Source organism: Acomys minous, assembly GCF_964271855.1.
Source record: "Acomys minous genome assembly, chromosome: 4".
NCBI classification, from domain to species: Eukaryota; Metazoa; Chordata; class Mammalia; order Rodentia; family Muridae; genus Acomys; species Acomys minous.
In genome coordinates, this window is record NC_140486.1 from 102,246,657 (window position 1) to 102,270,920 (window position 24,264).

Here is a 24,264-nt window from a genome sequence, read left to right on the forward strand (position 1 = left end):
GGGAATCCAAAGCCTGTATGTGTGGCCGTATGTGTGGGACAATGTGGAGCCATCCCACCCACGTCATCCATTTTCTTGCTGAGTTATTTATTGGTTCCTAGGCATATACATTTAGATATCCAAATGATGAGACCAAAGAGTTTGTTCAGTGATAAGGAGGGTGACAACAAGAACAATGATTACTATGAAAAATGCTTTGGAAAAAGAGGAGTGTGGTACGGTTAGGTGGATGCGTTGAGATATCCTGGTAAGGATGGAGGGATGTTTAAATCACAAAAGCCATAAGATATTTAAGGTCCCTTTGCCTTTCTGTCCTTTGAGGTCTGTACTGTGTCACTCCCCTGTATGTCTTAAACACAAGGGAAAGGGATAAATACGAGGAAGTGACTGGCCATGCCATCATATGATTACAACCACATAGGACAAACTGCTCAGTTTCTTGGTGGTTGTGACAGTTTCGCGCCAGGTTGAGAGGTGGAAGACAGAAGGCGCGCACATTCTGAGCTCTTTGTCATGCATTCTGCCTGTATGTGGGCCGGTATGGCTGGGACAAGGTGAAGCCTTTGCACTCAGTCCATCAGTGTGCTTAGTGAGTCTTTTAGCGGTTCCCAAACGTATCAGTCTGGTCTTTTGGTCTTCTGTAACCTTTCTCTTCTCTCCCTTTCCTCTGTTCTTCTTGCCTCTGGTATTTTTGTTTGAGGCTTAGAGTAAGCACAGGGTGGTACTCATGGCAGACATGAATAAGACTTTGTCCCACAAGACAGGCATAGGACAGCTGATCAGAGAAACTGTTGCGGAAGAGATGAAAAGGGGCTCTTGGGAGATGCACCGTGATCACATGCGCATTCAGATAGAACCAGTTCCCAACCGTGATCTTACACCTATCTACTATCTATCCAAATGCATACAGTCTTAACAGTACAAAGATAGCTGTGTCACTTGATCATCTTCACATTTTTAATGACTCCTTACCACACTTTACAGATAGCCCTGCCCTCCTGCCTCTTGCAATCCAGTATCTGTCCATACACCCAGCAAGAACTGGCCAGCTGGAACTGGAGTTTTTAATTGCAATTGCCTTGTGAGGTAGTAGGCTCCCATCACTGAGAGACTAGTTAATGATTATGAATGCGTGCATGAGATACATGTGTGTACACTGAGCTGAGTACTTGCGTGGAGTCCGTAGGCCAAAATTAACAGCTGGAGATTTACAGAGTGAAAACAAAGATAGAATAAAACAAAAATACTTGGCCATACATCATACACACCTTTAGAGTAACAACCCTCCACTGCTAGAGGAGGGTGTGGGGGAAGACTAGGTAGAGAAACAGCCAACCACTCTTAATAGGAATTTGGTCTCCATCTCCCTGCAGGTCTCCTCTTCATGGGTATCAACCTTACAAGTCTAGAATCCCATTCAATAGGCTCCTACTCTAGGCGATCATGCTCAGGCCAGGAGACCTCCTGAGAGACTGATTTGTATTTACAGCAGAGAGGCTCCTTTTCAGTGTCTACAGTGCTTATGTTCTCGCGTCAAGGGAGCTCAGTCTAGGATCTTACCCCAGCGGAGAAGCCAAACAAAAGACGTGGTGCTTGCTTGGCGACCCTGGGCGCAGATGAGTGAATCAGGTGTTTTGAAAAGGGATTTGGAGTGAGCAATAGAAACACACTAGAAAAGCACCTTTGCACTCTGGAGAATGATTCTTCCCAGTGCCCTGACAAATTCCTCTCTCCTCCTCCCTCCCTTCTCCTCCCCTCCCCTCCCCTCCCCTCCATCTCTCTAATGCCATGTCACAGTTACACAGCACTACGTGTTTCTCTCTAAGCCCTGTCTCAGTATTCTGGGTGGGTACAAGTGGTGGTTGGTGGTGCCGTCTCCAGGTGACTTCCTGAGCCATCCAGCAATGTGTGCATTCCTGCTCCTCTGGCACTGGCCTAGTTTGTCTGCAAGCAAATCCTAGTGTCTGGTATTAGGTCGTTTTTCATCAGTGAATCTTTTGTATAATTTATAGATTCTTTTTTTTTAAAAAGTCAAAAACTGCCAGAGCCCAGTAGAAATGATTAATCCAACATCCCTTTTAACCAATAAATAAATGGCAGCTCCAGAAAGAGGAATGGTCTGGCCCATTTGGAAGGGGAGAGGCTGGACTGAAAGCCAAGCATTTGTCCACAGCTCTGTATTAGCTACCTAGCTTGTTGTTGTAACCAAATACGGACAAGGAGCAACATAAGGGAAGAAGGGGTTACTTAAAGGGGTTCTAGTTCGACCTGTCAGCGAAGCCAGGGGGGCAGGAGCATAAGGCAGCTGGCCACATCTGCCCACAGCCACAGAAGTAGAGAGGAATGCTGGTGTTCAGCTTGCTTTCTCCTTTTTATTCCGTCTGACTCCTGGGAGGGTGCTGCCCACCCTCAAAGTGGGCCTTCCCTCTGCAGTTAAACCTTTTAGGAAACACCCTCAGACACACTCAGAGGTGTGTTTCCATGGTGATTGTAAATCCAGTCAAGCTGACAATGAAGACTAGCTATCACATGCACCAGGAGCATCTTCATTTCTTATGTCATCAGGGATATGGCCCCTTCTGAACATCAGCACTCTTGAGGCCTTAATGTCATCACCCATAGCCTCATTCCTAAGGAAGTGTCACAGATATATTTTCTTTCAGTGCCTTGGATGGCAGGAGGCTCCCTCTAAACCTACTACCAAACAAGCAAGTGAGAGAAAATTCACTCCTTAATGTGCTAAGCTGGTTGTGCAGCACACAACGTCTTTTGTTGTTGTATGTTTGTTTCAAAAGTCATTTGTTTATTATTCAGTGAACCAATAACAACAGAGTTGCAAAATATTAAGTATAATCACGGCTTCTTTGGCATCTGAGAAATATGCTGCCAGAGGGGGTTGTGTCAAAACTGGGAAAGTGACTGCCATACAGTTATCCTCCAGTCTTTCTGCAAATATGTATGGGGTTTATTTTTTAATTAATTAATTTATTTTTTAGAGCCCAACCTCAGCCCCCTTCCCTCCTCTTCTCTCAGTCCCTCCCTTCCCTCTTTCCTCTTCTCCCACCCCTCATCCACTCCTCCTCCATTTCTCTTCAGAAAAAGGAAGGCCTCCCATGGATAGCAACCAGCCATGGCATAGCCTCTCCTGTTAAGGCTAGATTGAGGCAATCCAGGAGGAGGAAAGGGTCCCAAAGACAGGCAACAGAGTCAGAGACAGCTCCGCTCCCACTGATAGGTGTCCCGCAAGAAGACCAAGCTACACAACTGTAACATACAGCACAATACTTCTTAAGGTGGCCACCTGTTCATTTCCCAAGCACGGGAGATCTGCAGGAGCCGGAGCGCTGGAGTGTGATCTGAGGATCCCTTTTAGATGGGGAAGAGCTGGTTCTTTTCCTTTCCTCTCTTCTCCTTGCCTTCTGTCTTCAGGAGTATGAGGGGGCATGTGGGTGTGTGCAAGTGTGTGGAAACCAGAGGCTGACGTCAAGTGTCTTCCTTTACTGTTCTTCCTGTTGAGTTTTGATAGAATCTCTCACCAAACCCAGAGCTCCCCATCTCTGACCAGTGTTAGGGTTAGAGGCATGCCTTTCTCTACCTGGATTTCATGTGATTACTAGACATCCAAACTGGGGTCTCTTTGTCCTTGCGCAGTAAGCTTTCTACCCACCAAGCCCTCTCCCCAGCCTTGCTGCTTTTCTGTTTTCTAGTAAAGGTTTCACTATGGAGCCCAGACTGACCTTGAACTTGTAATCCTCCTGTTACAGCTTTGCAGTTGCTGCTATTACAGGTGCATGCCACCACTCCTAACTTGGAAAAGTTTGGCTCTAACACCAAAGGGCCTGTTTTGTTGGCAAAGGACAGGAATCAATGTTCTCTTCTTTGGGCTCTTTCTAAAGGCTATAGACTTTCCCCTGCTTCTGTGGGGGTTGAAGTCATCACCACTGCAGAGGGTGCTACTGCTTGGTCACATCTTTTATTCTGCCCATTCTATTTTAATTCCTACATTCTGAACTTGTACAAGAGAGATATCTCATTCCTCATGAAGTATGAATAGGGACAAGGGCGTTGAGAGGGGGAAATGGAACTGAATTGTGCTTCCTTTTTCTTTCTTTCTTTTTTTTTGAAAAAGGAGCTTGTCGTGCCTTCATAAGTTATAAAATGTCATTTCTATGGTCCCCTTGAAGGAATTGCTCTCCTTCCTAACTGAATTTATGATGAATTTTCAATAAAAATTTGACAATAAAAGTCCAAATGCACAATAAACATAAAAGTGCTTAGTAGTTATAAATGATGGTTCATTGCTTTGAGTTTTAAAGTATTAATAAATTAAGGTTTCCTTCAGAATTCTGAGTTCTTATCTCATTAAAAAGAGGTTTCTGAAATATCATCTTTACCTGTACATTCTTAATAGATTAACCTTGTTTTCCCCCGGAGGCTTCCTGTACCACCAGGTCAACAGATTACAGACGGGTTAGTCATTAGTTCTGCATCCTCTTAGCTTTATGCACTCGCGGTAACTGTGAAACACAGTCGAGTCTCAGCTCTGCTCAAAGCACTCTACGTCTCATTATTCTTTGTGGTTTTGTCAGATAACAACTACCATTCCTCTCATTCTGTTGGTGAGGAAATAATGCACAAAGACATTAACCAACTTGCCTAACTGTCCCTGAAAACCATATGCACCATTGCACATTTATGATAGAAAGCTTGAATTGTCTTGCTTGCCACGGACACATGTATTGGCCTTGACTTGTCATCCTTTGTTACATGTGTTCTGGGAATTGTAATAACAGAGAGTAGCACATCACTTAGAGCAAGTTTTCCCCAGTCAATACCACATTCACTTATTTGAACAAGAAAATATTAATCTGTCTCCGGGACAGTCGTGGAGGGATGCTGGACCACTGTTTCAAGCCACAGAAACACACAAATGAGCCCAAATCATGCTAGCGCACAACATGTTAGCCCATAGGCATGTGTGCACACGGGCACGCTAGCCCACATCATGCTAGCCCACAGGCATGTGTGCACACGGGCATTTGTACACACACTTAGAGGTGAAGCTTGTGTCTGCAGAGTTGTCTGAAGTAGAAGAGTGGTTACACTGGTGACAATGGCTATGTGTTCTTTCTCTTGGAGGAAGTCAGAAGCTCAGAGATGAGAAGGTCTACAAGCCTGGTGCTCTTGCAATGACCCCCATGAGTGCACTGCATGAGAAAGTCCTTCACCCTGCCTATAGTCCAGGAACTGTCCAGTGTTGCAATCAAGATGACCTCTAAGTGTGACAGGTGCTCATGTTGGGCCTTTCCCTCGAAGCTCCTCTCACCTGCTTTGGGGGTGACGACCAGATCTTCTCTGTACCTCCCGCCATGATGCTTTCACAGCCAATTACAGTTCTATTTCATTCCCAGCAAGGGAGCTGGCAGCTTTGGGTCCCCTCAGCAGGACTGGCTGGATGCAATTAATGTCTCTTCTAGAGCCTGATTAGCTAAGGGGAGGCCAGAATATTTATTCTACCCCTCCTCCCCCAAGCCCACATTAAAATGAGGAGGTTTCCTATCTTGTTCCTTATAAACAGAGTCCTCAGGTAGTCCAACTGTGTTAACCCTTCGTATCTCACTCCTAGGGGTGGAGTTGGATCATAGAACCAAGATACCATCTCTGGACTTGCTGTTCCCAGGAGGAAAACGGGAGGGACTTCTTGACCCTTCTTTTTAATATCCTCAATCCAGATGAACAGGATGGGCTAGGGGCCCATTAGCTCCCAGCTGGAGCTGAGAATTCAGACATAACATTTAGTGTTACAGAGGTCTGAATGTAGAGTATAATGCATAAGGATGATTTGCTTAAGGAAAGACAGAAAGTTCAATTGAGGGAAAATGAGAGAAGGAAATTAATAAAAATGGAATTTATTATGTGGTACACCTTTTACATACAGCAGAATGAGGAATTGCTGTAAAACTTCACTTTTATAGATAATGGGACGAAGGCTCAAGTGAAGGAAATTGTCCAAGGCTGCCTAGCTAATGTGGTAGAGCGATGGCCTTAATGGCCTTCTATTATCACTTACTTTTGGCTATGACCATTTACAACAGTTCTAGAGGAGCTACATGACTTGGTTTGGGCGACGGGGCCTTGACAAAGTTGATGCAAGCAGAGACTTAAAGTGCTTGAGGACTAAGGCCTGCCCTCTCTTGCTGGTGGAAATTCTTCTGCCATCATGCCAACAAGCTGGGTCATCCCATCCTGGATCAGCCAGTATCTAGCCAATCCAAACATCCAGTAGAGATCAGCTAAGTCACACCAGGTGAGCCATTCAACTAACTACTTTGTAGATTTGTAAAGAACGGTAGGTAGTTATTTAAGTATTTTGTTTGAGGCACATATGCAGGGCCATAGCTAGCCACTAAGGTTGACTGAGAGAGCTAGTGGGTGACAGAGTGTGGCCACTGTCCACAGAAAAAGCTGGAACTGCAGCAGGGGAAGACATAGGCTTCATTAAGATGCCCTTTAAACCACAGGCTCTCAGTCACATGAGACTTTTACTGGGAGACTGTAACACCTCTAAATCTGGGCAGTTGTGGGCAATTACCTGGCTGGCTGCTCTTTCATGTCCCAAGTGCTTCAATCCCAAGTTCTTTACCCCTGTAGTTGCCATCTTGGAATCTAGGTAAAGCAAAGATTCTTGACAGGAGTTCTCAATCATCTCTAGTCTACATCTCTTCATCTGAGAGTGACAAACCCCTCAGACTGAGATTGTGCAGGCTTCCCCTAGCTAAGTACATCTTGGGCCTCTCGTGGCTGAAACAGGCCCTCCCCTCCCAGACTTTCTTCAGTTTCATTGTTCATTGCCCAGGTCTTTCAACTGAAGTCTGCACTTTTCCAAAGAAAAGTACAGAGACAAATTATCCATATTTCCTGAGGCTTCTTTCTGGAGTCATGGCTATGACACCCTCAACAGATATCTCCCAGAATATGGAGAAGAGGCAGGACATTAAGTATGGAGGACCAGCAGCGAATACTGACTCTAGCATTAGTGAATAGTGTTATCGTTTTTGTTGTTGTTGTTGTTGTTGTTTTTTTGTTTTTTTGTTTTTTTTGAAGGCTAACATGGTAACCTGTGTCCATAGCCTTAAAATGCCTGTGCCTTTGAAGGCGTGATTCCATTTCAGGCTTCTCTCCTAAGGTCACTGGGACATGATTTTTGAAATCAGGACATCACTGGGGAATTCCTATAGAACAGGTATGCCTGGAAAATAGAAGTTAAGAATAAGTTATATATTATGCCTCTGATTTGGGGGTAATTATGTGGGGGAAGGGACTATTGTTACAGGAAATTTTAATTTCTAGCCAATCATTATATGGTTTTAAGATATGGCTTTTCTTTTCCACCCCCGCCTCTGAGCATAGACATAGTTGGATAACTTGTCTTAAAACCTAAAGCCCAGCAGTCTATAAAAAGTGGCTGAAATGATCAGCGATGTGAGAGTAGGATCTAAATATAGGGCCTTTCAGCATAGATGGATGATGACTGAGAGGAAAATGAATAAAGTGTCAAACAATTATAAAGTATAAGAACAAGAGGAACATGACGCTGGCTCGCCAAGTCCCAGAAAGGACCGAGAACATTAAGTCACAAGTGCTTGCTGAATGGCCTGGCCAGCTGACAAAGGCTGAAAGCAAACAAAAAAGGAGTTATACTTTATTTATCAGCCCCTAATTAAGGGAAACACAAGTGTAAAAAAAATCATACTAAGAGCTGAGACTGTGGGTGGGCTTGGAATGTATGTCATTGTGTGAGAATGTCTCCTGGGCTGGGGCCATCTTGAATTTTCAGCATGAGGACTGACTAGTGTTCCAGCCATAGCTGCTAACAGTTCATGAAAGGAGACTGTCCTTAATCCTCGGAGAGACATGGTGAAGGTCTGTAAATATCCTCACTCATGCACACACACCCCTACACCTTCGCCCTGGTCCTCTGTCACCTTTAACCCATACAGGTTTCTATGCCTGAGTTCAAACAGGACATTGGGATGTAGCATTGGTGAGCAAGGGAGTCTCGTAGGTCCCTTCCATATGCTGGGATTGGGGGCAGCCTAACCAGAGACTAGACTAGGGGAGACTACCTTTAAGACACCCCCTTCCTCTCTCAGACACACACAGTTCTAGAAGCAAGGACTACAGGATTCTTTGAAACACAAAATAAAATTGCCAAGATAACAGCAGCCAGAGCGACTCGGAGCTGCTTAGCTTGGAGCCAGCAGCCTGGAGCCTAGTCACGTGCCAGAGTCATTCAAATATGCTTAGCATGCTTTCTGCTAACAGGGAGCTGCAGCCAAGATTTCAGGAATAGTACGCTTTCCTGAGAGGTGTGAAAAGAACCGAGCCGGGTTTGCAGCAGACTCTGGCATGGGCATCTCAGTCCCGCAGGGATGTGGTGGGACCTGCTCTTGGGAGCAGGGAACCTGGACAAGGCTCAGAATGGAATCTGTTCTGTCCCATTGCAGCATCCTAAGGGAGGCCAACACCTCTCTGTCTAAGTCAGCACTTGGGGGCTGCATATCAGGTATCCTGTACATCAGACACTTGTGATTAGCTTCATAAAAGTAGCAAAATTACAGTTATGGAAGTAGCAGCAGAATAATTTTATGGTTGGGGTCACCACAGCATGAGGGACTGTATTAAAGGGTCACAGCTTTGCCAAGGTTGAGAACCACGGATCTAAGTGAAGTATAATGATTGTGGGGCTGATTTGAGGAGGAAGTCCAGTACACAGGAAGAATTGACAAACAAACAATAGACAGGCGTACCGTAATCTCTTTAAAAACTGGGCAAAAGATTACAAGGCAAAAGTTTTTTTTTTCTCCTCTGAATCCTCTTTTGTTGCTAAACTCACCTTCTTAATTATAATTATTAACGCATATTACTTATACAGACCAAAGAGTTGCATGCCGATTTTCATGCATGAATACAGTCCTTTTTGGTCATGTCCACTCTCCTATCGCCTTCTTTTGTGCTACCTCCTCTATCCTCTAATTGTCCCCGTGAACACCTAAGATGGCAGCTGTACCCATAACAGGAGAGGTAAAAGAATGATGACTGTGAACAGCCATAACTTAATACCCACCCCCACCTACTGTCGCAAGAGGTAGAATCCATGAGTGTGGAAAAGAAGGCATGAGTGGGGGAGGGTAGGTCCAAAAAAAGGAGGGCCATGGAGGCCAGAGCAAGAAGGTGAACAAGGATTTGGGACCTGGTTTTCTTCTTCCCTCCTCCCAGAATGCCAGGGCAGATATCAAGTACCTGGGAACTCCAACCGTCCCCCAGTCATCATCCAACCCCATGTTCCTGGCTGACAGCATCTTCAGGTCACGGCCTTCAGGACAGCAGAGTGAGGTGCTTGGTGAGGCGACCATCTGAAGAATGCTTTCATCTGTAGAGTTGGTACCTACTTCCTTCCCTTCGGGTGTGAAAAGTCTCAGTAGGTCTACATGGGAGGATGTGGTAACAGTGCCACCATGAACAGCCCTGATTTGTCCCACAGGGTCCTAGCGTTCTAAGCATTTCTCTTCATACCCTTCATATCCCATTTAATCCTTGTAAGAAACCTAGGAATACAGAAGTGTCTGGTCGTACTTTAACCCCTAAGAAAACTTGCTTAAGGTCACACAAGCAGTGCATGGCAGAGCCAAGGGCTTCACCAACTATGCCACACCACCTCATACACATCAGGTCCTTAGGGTAATGCTTGGCCTCTAATACACATTCAAAGGCATGTACCACCAAGAGAGGGAACAACAGGCAGAACTGCAGTGGTGTACACCTTTAATCCCAACACTTGGGAGGCAGAGGCAAATGGATCCTGTGAGTTCAAGGCAAGCCTGGTTTAAAGAGTGAGTTCCAGGACAGCCAGGGCTACACGGAGAAACCCTATCTTGAGAGAGAGAGAGAGGGGGAGGGAGGGAGGTGGGGGGCAGAAACACTAGTAGGGCAATATAAATACAGATGGCAAGATGGGAGGCTTGGAGCAGATTAACTTGCCCAATGTCTCTTACCCAGCAAGTGAGTCCAGAATTGATATTTGAGTCCAGAATTCAAAGAATGTGACAGGGGTTGGCACACAAGGAGTCCTCAATAAGTTTTAATTCTCTGTACTTATTTTTATCTTTGTGTACACAAAAGCCTCAAAAGTAGGAGGCAGAAGGTTTGTTAATGAGTATTTGGTCCAACACTTTACAAAGTGAGTCTTAGCCTCTTTTTCTTTAAATGGGTCTTCACGGAGCTGTAGTCTTTGGGTTGCAGCCAGCATGGTGATACTAACCAAGCCTCCCAAGGCAACCTCAACTGTCAGAAACAATGGATTGAAGTAGAGATCACCTAAGCCCATAGTCACCAGCCAGGGCGTGGGGAAGCTGGGAATGCACCCAGGAAAGGTCTTCTTTTTGTGCTTTGCAGGAGACAGGGATACTCCTAAGTGCCTAGGGCCCTGATCTGAAGCATCAGAAAATAAACCATGACTCCCGCTTGCTAGCATTTGCAGCCTCCCCCCCCCCCACCCCATCTCCTAAATCCTCCGAACCAGGCATTAATCCCAGTGCATGAATGTTAATTTTAGGAGAATTTCACCACAGTTCCTCCGAGGAGCATCATGAGGGTTTTGCAGAGTTGAGGCCATGCATTTCACTGCCAGGGTGTAAGAACCATAGACTGAATCAAGGGGACAGTTCTGTCCTTTCCCTCTAGCCTATCAGATGATTTGGCCTGGTTTCTGTGGAGAGAGAGAGAGAGAGAGAGAGAGAGAGAGAGAGAGAGAGAGAGAGAGAGAGAGAGAGAGAACACTGTGACCTGGCAACCTTGAAACTTCCCAAGAAGTGTAGTGGCCTGGAACCTTGGATGTGGGCCCAGCCCACTGTATGCAAATAGCCCAATTCAGGCTACTCAAGGCTTATGTGAATTATGTTGTTGTTTTTTCCCTTGGGTCAGGCAGAGGAGCGAGGCCAGATCAGCCTTTAATTTTGGCTCTTTGGTAATGACAGCGATGGTAATGACGAGTTAGACAGAAAGACAAACAGACATTAGATTACACATTTGGGTCATTAGAATCCGGATACAATTATGAATACACACATTAAGGGTGACCTTCTTTCTTCCTGCCAGCCTTCAAATCCTGTGGTTTGTTTACGATTCACATCATGTTTAACTCCACAGAATTGGATGTTATTTAAATCCAATTATTGTGAGGTTAAGTTCTTCTCTCTAGTAGCAGTTGAGTAAATTTAGAAGCCGTTAGAGGGAATAGGTACATATATCTTATACCAGTTAAATTATAGGGGGAAAAGCGGGCAGGGGTAGGGATAACTACCAGGGTAATGAATGTCACAGTCGGGAGCACTTGGGTTCGTTTGTCCACTTTCCTTTTCCCTTTCAGCATTCCTTTTGTTTTGCTTTGAGACAATGAGCAGATAAATTAGGACATTCTCCGTGAAGATGGAAGTAGATTATATGTGTGAGGCTGTCTGTGTCCGTGTGTTTCTGAGATTAACAGGCTGGCACGAGAATAGAAATAGAAATAATTTTGTAGGTTAATTGATTTAGTGTAGATAACTATAGCTTATTAGGGTTTGAAGTCTCCTCTCTTCTTAGTAATAGAGCTCTCTCTCTCTCCTTTAGATCAGATTATCATAAATTGATAATAATAACAATTCATAATTTCACTCCGCTGTTACTGGCATGCTGATGGTCCCTGGAAGCTAAGATTTGGCCTTGGATCCATTGAGAAAAGCGTGGTCTGTCTGAGAAAGGAGTATGGATGGGTGGCAGAGCTAAAAGACTCTCTTCAGAAAACAGAGCTTCCTAGTACAGTGTGCACACAGTTCAGGATGGCTTGTCTGTGAACAATAACTGATGTTCAGGTCTTGGGGTATCTTTGGAGGTCATCATCCACCCTTCCCATCATCCTTCACAGTCTGCTAGCAAGAAGGCTATCATGATAGGTCATGATAGGTCCTGATACTGATGCTAAACTACACTGACTTCCAAAGTCTGGAGAATGAGGGGATGATTGTGTGCTGTCCTGATGGAGGAAGACACTCGAACTTTCCAGTGTCTTTTAGCTTTCTTCTATCCATTAACCCTATTTGAGTTTTGTCTCTTCCTGTCTCAGCCTTTGTTCACAAACCCAGAATATGGCCACACAAACAACTGATTAGCATTTTGGACCCACAATACTATTTCTTATGCCTATAGGTTTGTGTGTGTGTGTGTGTGTGTGTGCATGTGTGTGTATGCACGCATGTGTGTGTATGTGTGTGCACACGCGCACACGTGTGCATGCTTGTAAGTGCTATTGATAGTCCTCACTGGTAGCTGATCCTAGAGTCCGAGGGCTTCAAGGAGTGACAGAAAATAGTGCCTGACTTTCCTTGTCAGCTATTTGTCATCATAGACACTACCTAGGTCAGACACTGGAAGTCCCTACCTTCTTTGGCATCTCCATGGCCCCAAAACACACACACACACACACACACACACACACACGCGCGCGCACGCACGCACGCACGCACACACACACACCACCACCACCAACAACAACAACAACACCCCTATGTCCTAATTCTTACCTTTATGGCCATTCCTCCCATCACAGTACAGAGTTCTAGCCTCGAGGGGGAGTTGGCTTTAAAGTTTAGGTCCTGTGGGGCTTTCCTCTACTACTAAAGCCTCCTCAGAGCAAGCTGTAGCAGCTTACTCTGCTCCTGAAAATCTCTGTCTCCTAACTCTTTCTCAACAAATGTCTCCTTCCCACTAAGGTTGGAATCATGAGGGTGGAGTGAAGAGAAACTGTGATCCTATTTGGACCTGTTTCCCACCCCAGCCCCCACCACACAAATATCAATTAATAGCTAAATAACATGGTCCAGAAACTGATTTCAGAGACGGTGCTAAAGAAAAGAGCAAAAGAGTGTAGATGTGCCCAGTAAGATCCCAATGGCAATCCAGCAAGGCAATCGCTCATATCAGGACAAAAAAGTTAACGGTCTTAAAGACAGGCTGATGTGGGCGGAAGAAGAGACAAAGGCAATGAGACAGGTGTGGAAAGAGGTGATTTAGGTACCTAAGCCTTCAGCGAGTAACTCTTTCATTTCCATGAGCATGGAACGAACTCTCTGAATGGGTATCCTCACTTGCGAAGTGGGAGCCATTATTGCCAGCCTCACTGTGTTGAAGTGACAGACGGCATCACAGCTATAGACATGGTCTACAGACAGTGAAGAGATAGACACGGGAAAAACAGAAGAGAAGGAAGGAAATTAATATTTGAAGGAGGCAGGAATATGGCTTTAGAGACAGGTTTTGCTAATCCCTATTGTAGTGGTTCTTAACCTGCGGGTCATGACCCCTTTGGTAAACCTCTATCTCCACAAATATGTACGTTATGATTCATGACAGTAGCAAAATTACAGTTTGTGAAGTAGCAATAAAAATAACTTTATGGTTGGGGTCAACACAACGTGAGGAACTGTGTGTTAAAGGGTTGTAGCGTTTGGAAGGTTGAGAGCCACTGACCTGTGTAACCCTTACATACTAGCCCCCATTTAAGTTGAGTGACTATTAACTTACTGCTCTACTCCCCAGTTTCATAGATGAGGTCATTTGTTTTGATAAAAAATATCCCTAAATATCTCCTGGTGTTTTATACCAGTCTCAGCCCTTTGATACCTCTTCCCTTACCTTCATGTTTATAACTTTGTTTTTTTTCATATTTCACTTAAAAAATAGGGGGGTCAGAAGTAAAGCTTGCCAGATTCATGGATAATTATTTGTTCTCATCTAACTTGATCCATCAACATTGGTCATGCTGATGGCTCCCCCTTTTTCTTAGCTTACTTTGTGTTCTTCTTCAGCTTTTGGTCTGCTATGTTCTCTTACCTGGCTAGCCTTCCCTTCTCAGCCTCTTCTGCTGGCTCCCAACATTTCCTGACTTGTAGACATGGGCACCCATCGACATCAGACCCAGCGCCTCCCCCTTTTCTGGCATATGCTGTCCGCTTTGGTTACTTCGTCTAAGTGGTGGATTTAAGTACTACTTCACTGCTGTTGATTCTGTGTCCCTATCTGAGCTCTGCCCAGATGCCAGCCTGATGCACAGTGCAGTGTGTGTTTGGCATTTGCACTTGATAGCTATTGGGCATCTCAGGGTTGATGCGTTTGAACGTGAGCACCCTCTCTTTAAACCTGCTTCCTTTCGGTCTTCCTCAACTCAACTGAAAGCACTGCTCCCATTCTTCCCATTACTCACGTCAAACCCAGCATCACCCTCTCTTCTCCTGCTTTGTTCACATGCCACATCTGATCCACCAACCAACCTCAACATTCATCTCTTCAAAAACGCCTCCAGAAACCAACTGTTTCTTAGGCTTTGCATTGATACTATGTGGTTTGAAGCATGTTCAATGGCCTTCTGTCTCCAGATTCTGTCCTTTTTTCCTGTTAGTCTGTCCTTAGTAGAAAAGCAAGCACGGCCCTGCCATACACAACCTGATCATTATACATGAGTAGAAGTGCTTAGAGACTAAGGAAGTCTTGGTAACGCTCTCTCAAAACAGTCAAGACAATCCATATCGTCCATAAATGCCAAGCCCTTAAGATGGTCCATCGTGCTGGGCATGGTGGAACATGCCTTTAATCCCAGCACTTGAGGAGGCAGAGGCAGGTGGATCTCTGTGAGTTCAAGGCCAGTCTGGTCTACAAAGTGAGTCCAGGACAGGCAAGGCTACACAGAGAAACCCTGTCTCGAAAAACCAAAAAAAAAAAAAGATGGTCCGTCGTAAACATTTCCTCATCTGCTTCTCCACCTTTGCTCCCTATTTTGACCTCTCCTATTTTCCTTCCTTTCTCTGCTCAATCTTTTATTAATTTATTGAATCATTTTACATCCCAATTGTAGTCCCACCCTTCCTCCCCCACCTTCCCTATTCCTCAGAAAAGGAGAGACTCCTCCTCCCCCGAACTCATCAAGTCATATCAGGACCGAGTCTGTCCTCTGTCTCTGGACCCTGGCAAGGCAGTCCCATCAGGGGGGATATGGTTAAAAATCTGGCAACCGAGTCCATGTCAGAGACAGCCCCTGCTCCCTTTACTAGGGGACCCACATGAAACCTGAGCTGCCCATTGGCTACATCTATCACTACTCAATCTTAATATTCCTGTGTCTTTGGTTTTCCTGAAACATGCCAGTCATTTTTCTGCCTCGGAGCCTTTGCACTTAATCGTCCCTGCCCACATTTCCTAGTCCCATCGATCTGCATGGTTTACTTACTCCTTTGCCTGCCTCACATCTTAATTCAAATACCCCTCTTCAGAGGGTGTCCATAGCTGTCAGCTATAGAGTATAGTTACTTTCCTAGTTAGTGTGACGAAATACAAGAATTTTACTTGATTCTGGATCCGGTCAGGTCGACAACCAAGACAAGCCACTTGGGAGTTCCGGGGAATACAGTCCATCACAGCAGGAGTGACAGGGTGGTGAGGACATGAGGCATCTGGTCACACTGCAGCCAATGGCAGTAAGCAGAGAGAAATAAACTCAATGCTTGTCTTTAACTCCTTTCTCAGTGACTCTGGGCCTCAAGCTGTGGGATGCTGCCACCTACACACAGGATGGGTCTTCCCTCAAGTTAAGCATTTCTGGAAACAACAACTTCATAAACACACTGAGAGGTGTGTTTCCATGGTGATTCTAAATGCAGTCAACTTGACAATGAAGAGTCACCATCCCACCATCCTCCCTAGGATTTCAGTCTACCTTGCCCTCCTCCACCGTTCCTTTTCCACGCTTATTTTCTCCATAGCATGTGTGACAGCGTATCTTAGGTAGACATAATTTACTTGTTTGTCTGATTCGTTGTCTTTGTGTGCCAGAGGACTTTATGCCTGCCATCTAGAAGATGGAAGATAGCAAGCAGATACTGAATGGGCAAAGGAATGACTGAACATGGCTTAGAGTGGTTAACAAGTTGATCAAGGTCACCCCGCCTGTCAGAGCCTGAATGAAGCCAAGAGTGTCTAGGACGAGAGCCAGGCTCTTAATCACCATGAATCTCAATAAAGGAAAATAACTATCAACTGTGCCCTAAGGCTGGTGTTTTATTGTTTCCTTGTTTTGGTATCACAGAGCAGCCAGCTCCAGCCCAGCATGAGGCTGTCTTTGCTGCACGATTGCTGTATGTATTTCTTCCTGGGCTATGAGCAAGTTGGGGTGGCGGGGGTGAGGGGGGGTGGGGGGCAGAGAAAAACTGTCTTGGGTTTACCTGGCATTGCCATAGCAACTGGGTAACCTAAGGACTCTTGAAGGCAGACCTTCCGACTGAAAGAGGCAAAACAAAACAAAACAAAAGCCAAGCTCAAAAGTAAACAAGCAAACCTGTGAATGGAGAAACAACTATAGATGCCAACTGCTCCATTGGTAGAAGAATCTTCACCCTCTTCTTGGTCCCTCCCACCAGGTTAGTCAGAGCCACAGCTAGAAAATTACCATGTCCTGATGCCTGCTTGAAGCAGGAGCTCAGCCCAAGGGACCTGTGCTCTTCTCTAGTCTAGCATCTCTAAGGTAAAGGTTATCCCAAACACTCCCAGCATCCTAGAGAAACACAAGGACATTTCTGGACTGGGAATCTAGAACACTCTGTCCTCGCTCCTGTCCCAGAATGACAGACTATCCTAGAACGCCCTTTAATCTTGATCTTTCTCTGTGACCCAGCTGACCAGTTTTTAAGGCTCTCGCTCTTTTCCTACCTATTCGGCTTTACCTTAGCATGGCGATAGGAGAACGGAACTGTAATAAGAAAAATGAACTGAAGCCGTAGAGAAATGTGAGTCAGAACTGTAATTTAGCAAGGGGGCTTACTTGTGCTGGGCACTGTCAAGCACCTTGCATGCTTCATATTATCGGAGCTTTCTTTTAATGAGATAAGAGTTGTCTGTACGTTGAAGGTAAAGAAACCGGGAATCACAGAGGCTGGGGGCTTGCCTACGTTCATTTAGCTAGTGAGGGGCGAAGAGGCATTCAGAACCAAAGGGCTTGACTTCTACAGTGCATGTTCTTAGCCACTCTCAGAGACTCCACCCCTCCAGACCAGAGAATTAGAGAGGATCCCTGTTTCTTCCTTATCCCAAAGCCCCGAGGTCACCAAGGAAGTATCCGGTCCCCTGGCATTTAGTGAGCCTCTTTGCTTACTGGAGTTTGCTGCACTCTGGAGATGAGTTTAGTATAATCTGCCCCAACTGAAGTGTGGATCCTCGGGAGCAAGGCTTCCCCACACCCTGGACCTGTGTAGTTTAGTCCACACTTTTCCTGGGCATCTCTGGTTTGCCTAGGTATTGATGGCGTATCAATGAGCAGCCTAAATCTCAGAGGATATGAAAAACGATGTAGTACCAGACTGTGTGTAATGAAGCAGAGAGAGAAGACAGGGCTGCAGCTGGCTGTCATGGGAGACTTGGTGGAGGGGCCTGAGGCGGGCCAGAAACATCCCACCTCCTCCAGGGAAGGAGACAGAAAGAGACGCACAGCCCAGACATCAGTGTGGTGACACTCAGGGACTGATACTGGTCAGAAAGCCCTGGCTTCTCATGTTCCTTATGTCAACCAGCTGGCTCTGTGTCATGGACTCTACATTGCATCTTCTCTTGTATTATGGGATGTTTAAACTGGGATTCTGGGGGAAGGGTGTCCATCTCAGTTTCCATATTACACCACTTAAACGTGTGTGTATGTATATGTGTATCCAAGTGTGTGTGTGTGTGTGTGTGTGTGTGTGTGTGTGTGTGTGTGTGTGTATGCATATGGAGGAATTGTATGTGCATGTGTATGCAGATGTATATGGAGGCCAAAGGTCAGTCTGGGAACCATCTACCATCCTTGAGACACAATCTCACAATGAGACCCAATGGAGCTTGCCATTTTTAAGCTAGGCCAGCTGGCCAGTGAGCCCCAGGGATGCTCCTGTCCCTGCTTCCCCAGCACCTGCAGCCTCAAGTATGCACCACTGTGCCCAATATTTTCTGTTGAGGCATAAACTTCAGGTCCTCATACCTGGGCACCAAGTGCTTCACCAACTAAACTGAGCTATTGTTCCAGGCCCCCAACTCCCTCATTTCAGCTTTTAATGGAGTTTACTGTGAAGAACATCTTCATTAAACTTAACATGATCCCACTTTTGCTGCCAGTTATTTCTATTCTATTGTCCTTGAGGACACACGGGAGGTACGAGAAGATGGCAAAGGATCTAGGCTAAGCTGCCATTTTACCCTAACCAGTAAAAGGACTGTGGCCCTCCTCCTCCTCCTGAGGTACATAAAAAAATATCTTAGGCAGTCACTATAGCACTTGCACTAACGCTAAGTTTAAAAGAACATCTTCCTGGATTTTTTTCTTTAAAATCTAGTATTGCTTTTTTCATCAGACATACATTTCCTTAAAGGAGTTTTTTTTCCCTCCTCTTTACTAATATTTGTAGTGCTAGAAGTGAGTCCTCCGTCTGCCTTTTGGGTTGTCCTGTGTGGACATTTGGGGATTAACAAGTGGCTTCAGGAAAAGCGCCTCAGCTTGGGCCTCTTGGCCCCTAAGCCAGGCACTGGGACCAGGCCGGGCCAAGCATGATCCCTCTGTAGGCCGGGATATGACTGTTCAAAGGGCTCCAGCAAGAGCTAATAGCCCCCATTCAGAGCCAATGCAGAGAGCCCGGATCATGTTGTGGGCTGTTTTCAGCCAGTAGCTCTTCTGTGCCTTTCCTCCTAGCTGCTGTTTGGGAAAGAAGGGGTGCATAACGCTGTCATTTGGTTTCATTGCCAGCAACCGGAAGTAATGTCTTTTACCTGATCGGGCGACTTGACATGGCTGCTTAACAACCCGATTAATCAAACCTAGCTCATCCTGTTAGAATTAATGAGCCTAGGAAATGCTGCCATGAATAATGAGGGCTTTGCCCCTCCCCCAGCACCTCTCTCCATTCACCCCCTCCCGTTTCCTTCCCATCACTAGGGCAGAGATACTCAGTGTCACAGGGAGTTAGAGTTTGCTATACAGAGTGGCTAGCAACATGCACAGCTCCTCCCTCCTCTTCCCTGCCAGGCATCACAGAATCCAAGTCTGGCTGTGTCCCAGAGGGGGGGAAAAATCCCTTGTTCATCAAACAGATAAACCAAACTCAGATTGTTGTCTAACTGTACCAGGCACTGCACTGGGGGCTAGGAATGCAAAGTTGCAGAAAATACTGTGCCACCCAGTCACAGGAGGCTTCAGATCCAGAACCCATCTGGATGGGTTGTTTCTCAGCTTTCAATTCTCCCAAGATGGTCTTTTGTCTTTTGCCCCAATGTTGGCTGGAGAAACCCAGGCCTTTGTCAGGAACATTGGCCAAATGCTCCAAGACCCCTTAGGATTCAGGCCTGACCTACACTTTTTCCCAGCATGGGAAGCATCACTAGAGGACCAGTGTCTTTGCAGGAGAATGCAAAGTCTCAAGTTCAGAGTCCTGTGGTCTATAGGCATCTCTACATTTAATCAAAGTGACCCATGGGATATGTTTTTAAACTGTTACGATCAGACTACAGAGGCATTTAGAGAAAGATTCCCTCCAGGACTGGGCACAGTCTGTATGGGATCCTGGGTTCAATCACCAGCAGTATTGAAAATACAAAACCTACCATATTCCCTCATCTGAGGCTAGCTGGAGATGGTGGCGGCTGTCCTGCTTTTATTCTGAGTTCTCTAAATCACTCCCGTCCCCACCAGCAGATTTCTGTCATTTATGTTAACTCTGACTCTGTGGGTATTTGAGTTTGGTTGAGTTTCTAAAGAGAAACTCTTGGAGCCTACCACCCCTCACTGACCACAGGAGGCTTCCATGGACATCCTAGGACTTAGGCGGTTCAAGAAGCATTGTTTCATGGCTTACCAGGTAGGAGAAAGATCCCAGAACTGGGAGTTTAGCTGACTACAGCTGCTTAGATTCTATGGTAGGAAAGCCAGAGCCCAGGCCTCTTCAGTAGATTTTGGTGGCTCCAGACAAAGCGTGTGCCATGCATGGAGTGGCCTTATCTGGGCTATCAGAGTGGCTCAGCGCAGAGTTCCAGTACCCACCCACTCATCTGTCACCTGCTGGATTGAGGCTCCAGGCTCACCACCGTTCCCCCTTTTTCTCCACAGGGAGAGCTGCTAAGCCCATGCCGCTGTGATGGGTCTGTCAAATGTACACACCAGCCGTGTCTCATCAAGTGGATCAGTGAGAGGGGCTGCTGGAGCTGTGAGCTGTGCTATTACAAGTACCATGTCATCGCCATAAGCACAAAGAATCCTCTACAGGTAAATCCAGGGCTTCCGAGCCTGGGGCTCCCTCATCTCCTGCTTTATGGTAGGGGAATTACTGAACCTCTGATTCAGAGCAGCGTGGTGACTAGGTGCCACACAGTCAGGAGAGGGACGAAAGATGTTTTTGTCTCTCTTAAGTCTAGCCAAGAAGGGAAAAGGTTGAGCAAAGAGAGAAATATATGATATGAGGAAAGAGGGAGATAGATGGAAGAGATGGAATAAGAAAACAGATAAGTTAATGAGAAGAGGAAAGGAAGAAAAAAGAAATAGGAGATGTGAGGTGGGGTGGAGGAGGAAAAGACAGAAAGAAAAGAAGGGAGGGAGGGAAGAAAAGAGAAAAGCAAAGACAAAGAGAACAGGTAATTGGAAAGACATGGTGGGAAAGTGAGGTTTGAGTTAAAGTCAAAGGCTTGAAAAGAAGCTGGGTAGACAAGATGGCTCAGTGGTACTGTTCAGACTTTAACGTGTTTGTGCTTTGCCTGGAGTCTTAACAAGTGGATTTCAATCCACTGGTCTAGAGCAGGGTCTGAGAGCCTGCGTGGCTAAAGAGCTATGGGGGATACTCCTGCTGGCCACGGACCACGCTTCCTGTGATAAGGAACAGAGTGGGAAGGGGTAGAGATGCAACAGCAAAAAAGGGCAAATGAAATGGAGGAGAGGGTGTGCAATCAAGAAGTCATGATGACAGAGTGACAGAAGGCTGCCAGAGGAGGGAAGGGAAAGCAGGACCAGAGCTAGAGGAGGGACCTGCCAATCAGATTGGCAGAACTCAGGGCTCTCTGTGCCCACTCTCTCCTCTCCTCCTCTGCTGACAGAGCCATCTTCCCTAACCCCAACTGCTGACAGGTCCTGTGCCAACCAGCCAACTCAAGCAATTTATCAGCAAAGTTGGCATATGCTCTTACAGGCATGTGTGTGAGGGTGCATGCCTCTCTCTCTCTCTCTCTCACACACACACACACACACAAACACACACACACACATACACACACACAAACACACACCCACACATACACACGCACACACACATACACACACACACAAACACACACACATACACACACACACACAAATACACACACACATACATACATACACACACACACACAAATACACACACACATACATACATACATACACACACACACACACACACACAGATGCACACATGGGCATATGCAGAGAAAGAGCATCTTGTTTCTAAAAATACCTCCACACACATATCTTCAGTCAAATAAGCAGCCATGTAATCAATTAGCCAGCAAGACAGTGCGGATGGAGACCACATGTGCCTGACAGTTTCCCTCCCCTGTGAGTGGGGCAGAGTCAACCTTACAAACACAGGAAGGTTGGGAGTGGGTGGTTGTAGTAGGGTCTTTGCATTGGAGAGCATCTAAAATTCTATGGAGTTGCCCTGGGGCATTCTCCGTGGGCATTCTCAGAAATTCAGGGGGGAGAGAGGCACCAAATTGCCAGGCATCTTGGCCTGTTGCTGGGGAGCCCCTCTGAACTGCTGGTTCTGTCTTCAGCCATCCATCTCAGACCGTGAGATGTCTTAAAATAGCTGAGCCAAGCAACGGCTGATTCCACGTCCTAGGGGTGCATCGGAAGTCCGAGTGCACTGACCTGCCTGTTTCTTTCCAGCTGACTCAGGCCTCAGGAAAGGTCAGATCCACAATCTATGAACTCACTCCAAGACACCCCCATCTTGGTTCCACCTTTGACTCATATAATGAAAAAAAAATCATTCAGGTATAGCTTTTTTCTTGGCCTAAAGAAAAGGTTATTTTAAGCCTATGTCGGGTAAGCAAATGGCAGTGCTGGCAGTATCGGTCTGTTAATCTATTTCCAAGTTACCACCCTGACTTCAATTATGAGTTTCTAAGCACTGGGGACCCCTCTGATTCTGTTGGCCCTGGGAACGCAATGATGTGTTCTCAGTAAATGCCAGTTGGTTTTTCTGTATAAAAGTAGTTTGGACTTGAAGCTATGCTGTACTGTTGTGTCCTACATTGTTCCAAGTTGGTGTCCTGGGCTCTTCTGGACTACCTAAGTGTCACATAACTGTCTGCTCTGCCACAACGGCCTGGCTGGACTCTCTGTAGTAGAGGTTGGGGTTGGCAGACTTGACTAGAAGCCAACAGAGCAATGGATATAGTTTTGCCATCAGAGCAGGGAGGTACCTTCCCATGTATCTTGGCTCTCTCGCCTCCTGGTTTGTATCCCAGGGAAAGATGTAAGAAATACTTCAGGTCCTCACTGTGGGACGTTATATTAGTGATCTTCTCAAAGCGAGCTTTGTATTTAGAATACCTACTGAGAAGGGAGTGGGTCTTGCCTTGTGGGTCTCAAGGCCCCGTTGCCTGCTTTCCACCTTGTCTTTAATCCCTCTGAACAGCAGTTCCGTTAGTTCTATCCTCCCCATGGTTTTAGTTAACCATGGGCACCTACAACCCCAAAAAACGTTAAAAGGAATGTGCCGGAAAGAATTAATAACATTTCATTGCCAAATTGTTCTAAGGAGGGTGAGAAAATGTCATGGCTTCCAGCTCCATCCTACCCAGAACGTGAGTCATCCCTTTGTTCATCCATCCAAGCCGTATATTGCTATTTACCCATTATTACTTAGTAGACACCTTGGCTATCAGATCAGCTCGCATGAGTCATCACGGTACTTGGATATAGGGTCCACTGTTGTCTGAGGCTTCAGGTATCTACTGGGGGCCTTGGAATGCATCCCCCTTAGATGGGGGAAGATCATATGATGTATTAATGAGTATTTAGCTACTTCTTGTTAAGTTCCAATTTATACACACTATCAAATATAACCCTGGAAGCAGCTCAATGGGACACTATTATTAGTCAAGGCATGGGTTTAGACAAAGGAAGCAGAGAGGGCTCTGTGAATTTTCTGGAAGCTGTACAGCTATGAAGTGAGAGCACATGCTGCTGTCTGCGACAGGAATTCCTGAGTCCCGGCACCTGCCTTCTCTATATATTACTGGGGCACGTGTACACCCGTATGTTTACCCCTACTTTGACAAGTTTATCTGTGTCTTAACTGAAACATAGTAAAGAATGCCCTTCATGTCCTGGCTTCATGCTTAAGACTCATAATACTCCAGGAAGAAGGAAGGACCAATTACTCCCATCTTTAGAGAAGGGGAAATTGACAATTGCCATGATTTATTGACTTCTCACTCACACTCAACAAGTTTGGGGAGACAGCTCAACTAACACTGAACCTTTTGATGCCTTGCTTGGTATCTCTTCCTGGTTTAAGAAACAAAATTGGGGGCTGGAAAGATGGCTCAGCGGTTAAGTGCACTGCCTACTCTTCCAAAGGAGCCGAGTTCAATTCCCAGCACCTACATGGCAGCTCACAACTGTCTGTGACTCCAAGATCTGACATCCTCACACATAAATTAAAATTAAATTAAAAACAAAGAAACAAAATCGGCCTCCTTGCCCTCCTCCCACAGTCTCCTCACTCCCTGGTGCGGCAGGACTAGAGTTCACAGGGAGCAAAATCTTATGACTTGAAGATGAGACCTCATTTAGAACGAGAGTCTGGTGTTCCAGGTGTTCGGTGGCAGCAGGGCTTGGTTCCACTGATGCCCTTCTCCGTTCCCTGGCTTCCTGTCAGATCTCAGAGCTCTCTGCTTCTCAGCTATCTCCTGGAGGAGGTGCCTCCTGTTTCCCTTCCTCAAGGCCTCACATGGAACAAGAAAGAACTCTTGCACATAGTGCCTCCTCCTCCCCCTTGTTCATGACTCCCACTTTAGTCAGGGGCCCCATTAGGTGGTTTGGGGCTGGAAGGAAGATTATTGAGATAAAGAGGAGCCTTCTATGCATCTATATCTTTGGGGTTGTGAAGGAGCAGAAGTTAGGGT

At 45.9% G+C, this 24,264-nt stretch overlaps 1 protein-coding gene across 1 annotated transcript in view; it reads left to right on the forward strand.

Annotated features, from left to right (window-relative positions):
• MARCHF4 (membrane associated ring-CH-type finger 4) overlaps positions 1-24,264 on the forward strand; it is a 110,733-nt gene that overhangs the window by 65,961 nt on the left and 20,508 nt on the right. The window contains exon 2 of the mRNA XM_084779490.1: positions 20,210-20,365. Within this exon, the coding sequence (XP_084635616.1) occupies positions 20,210-20,365 (156 nt within the window). The remainder of the gene's footprint in view (positions 1-20,209; positions 20,366-24,264) is intronic.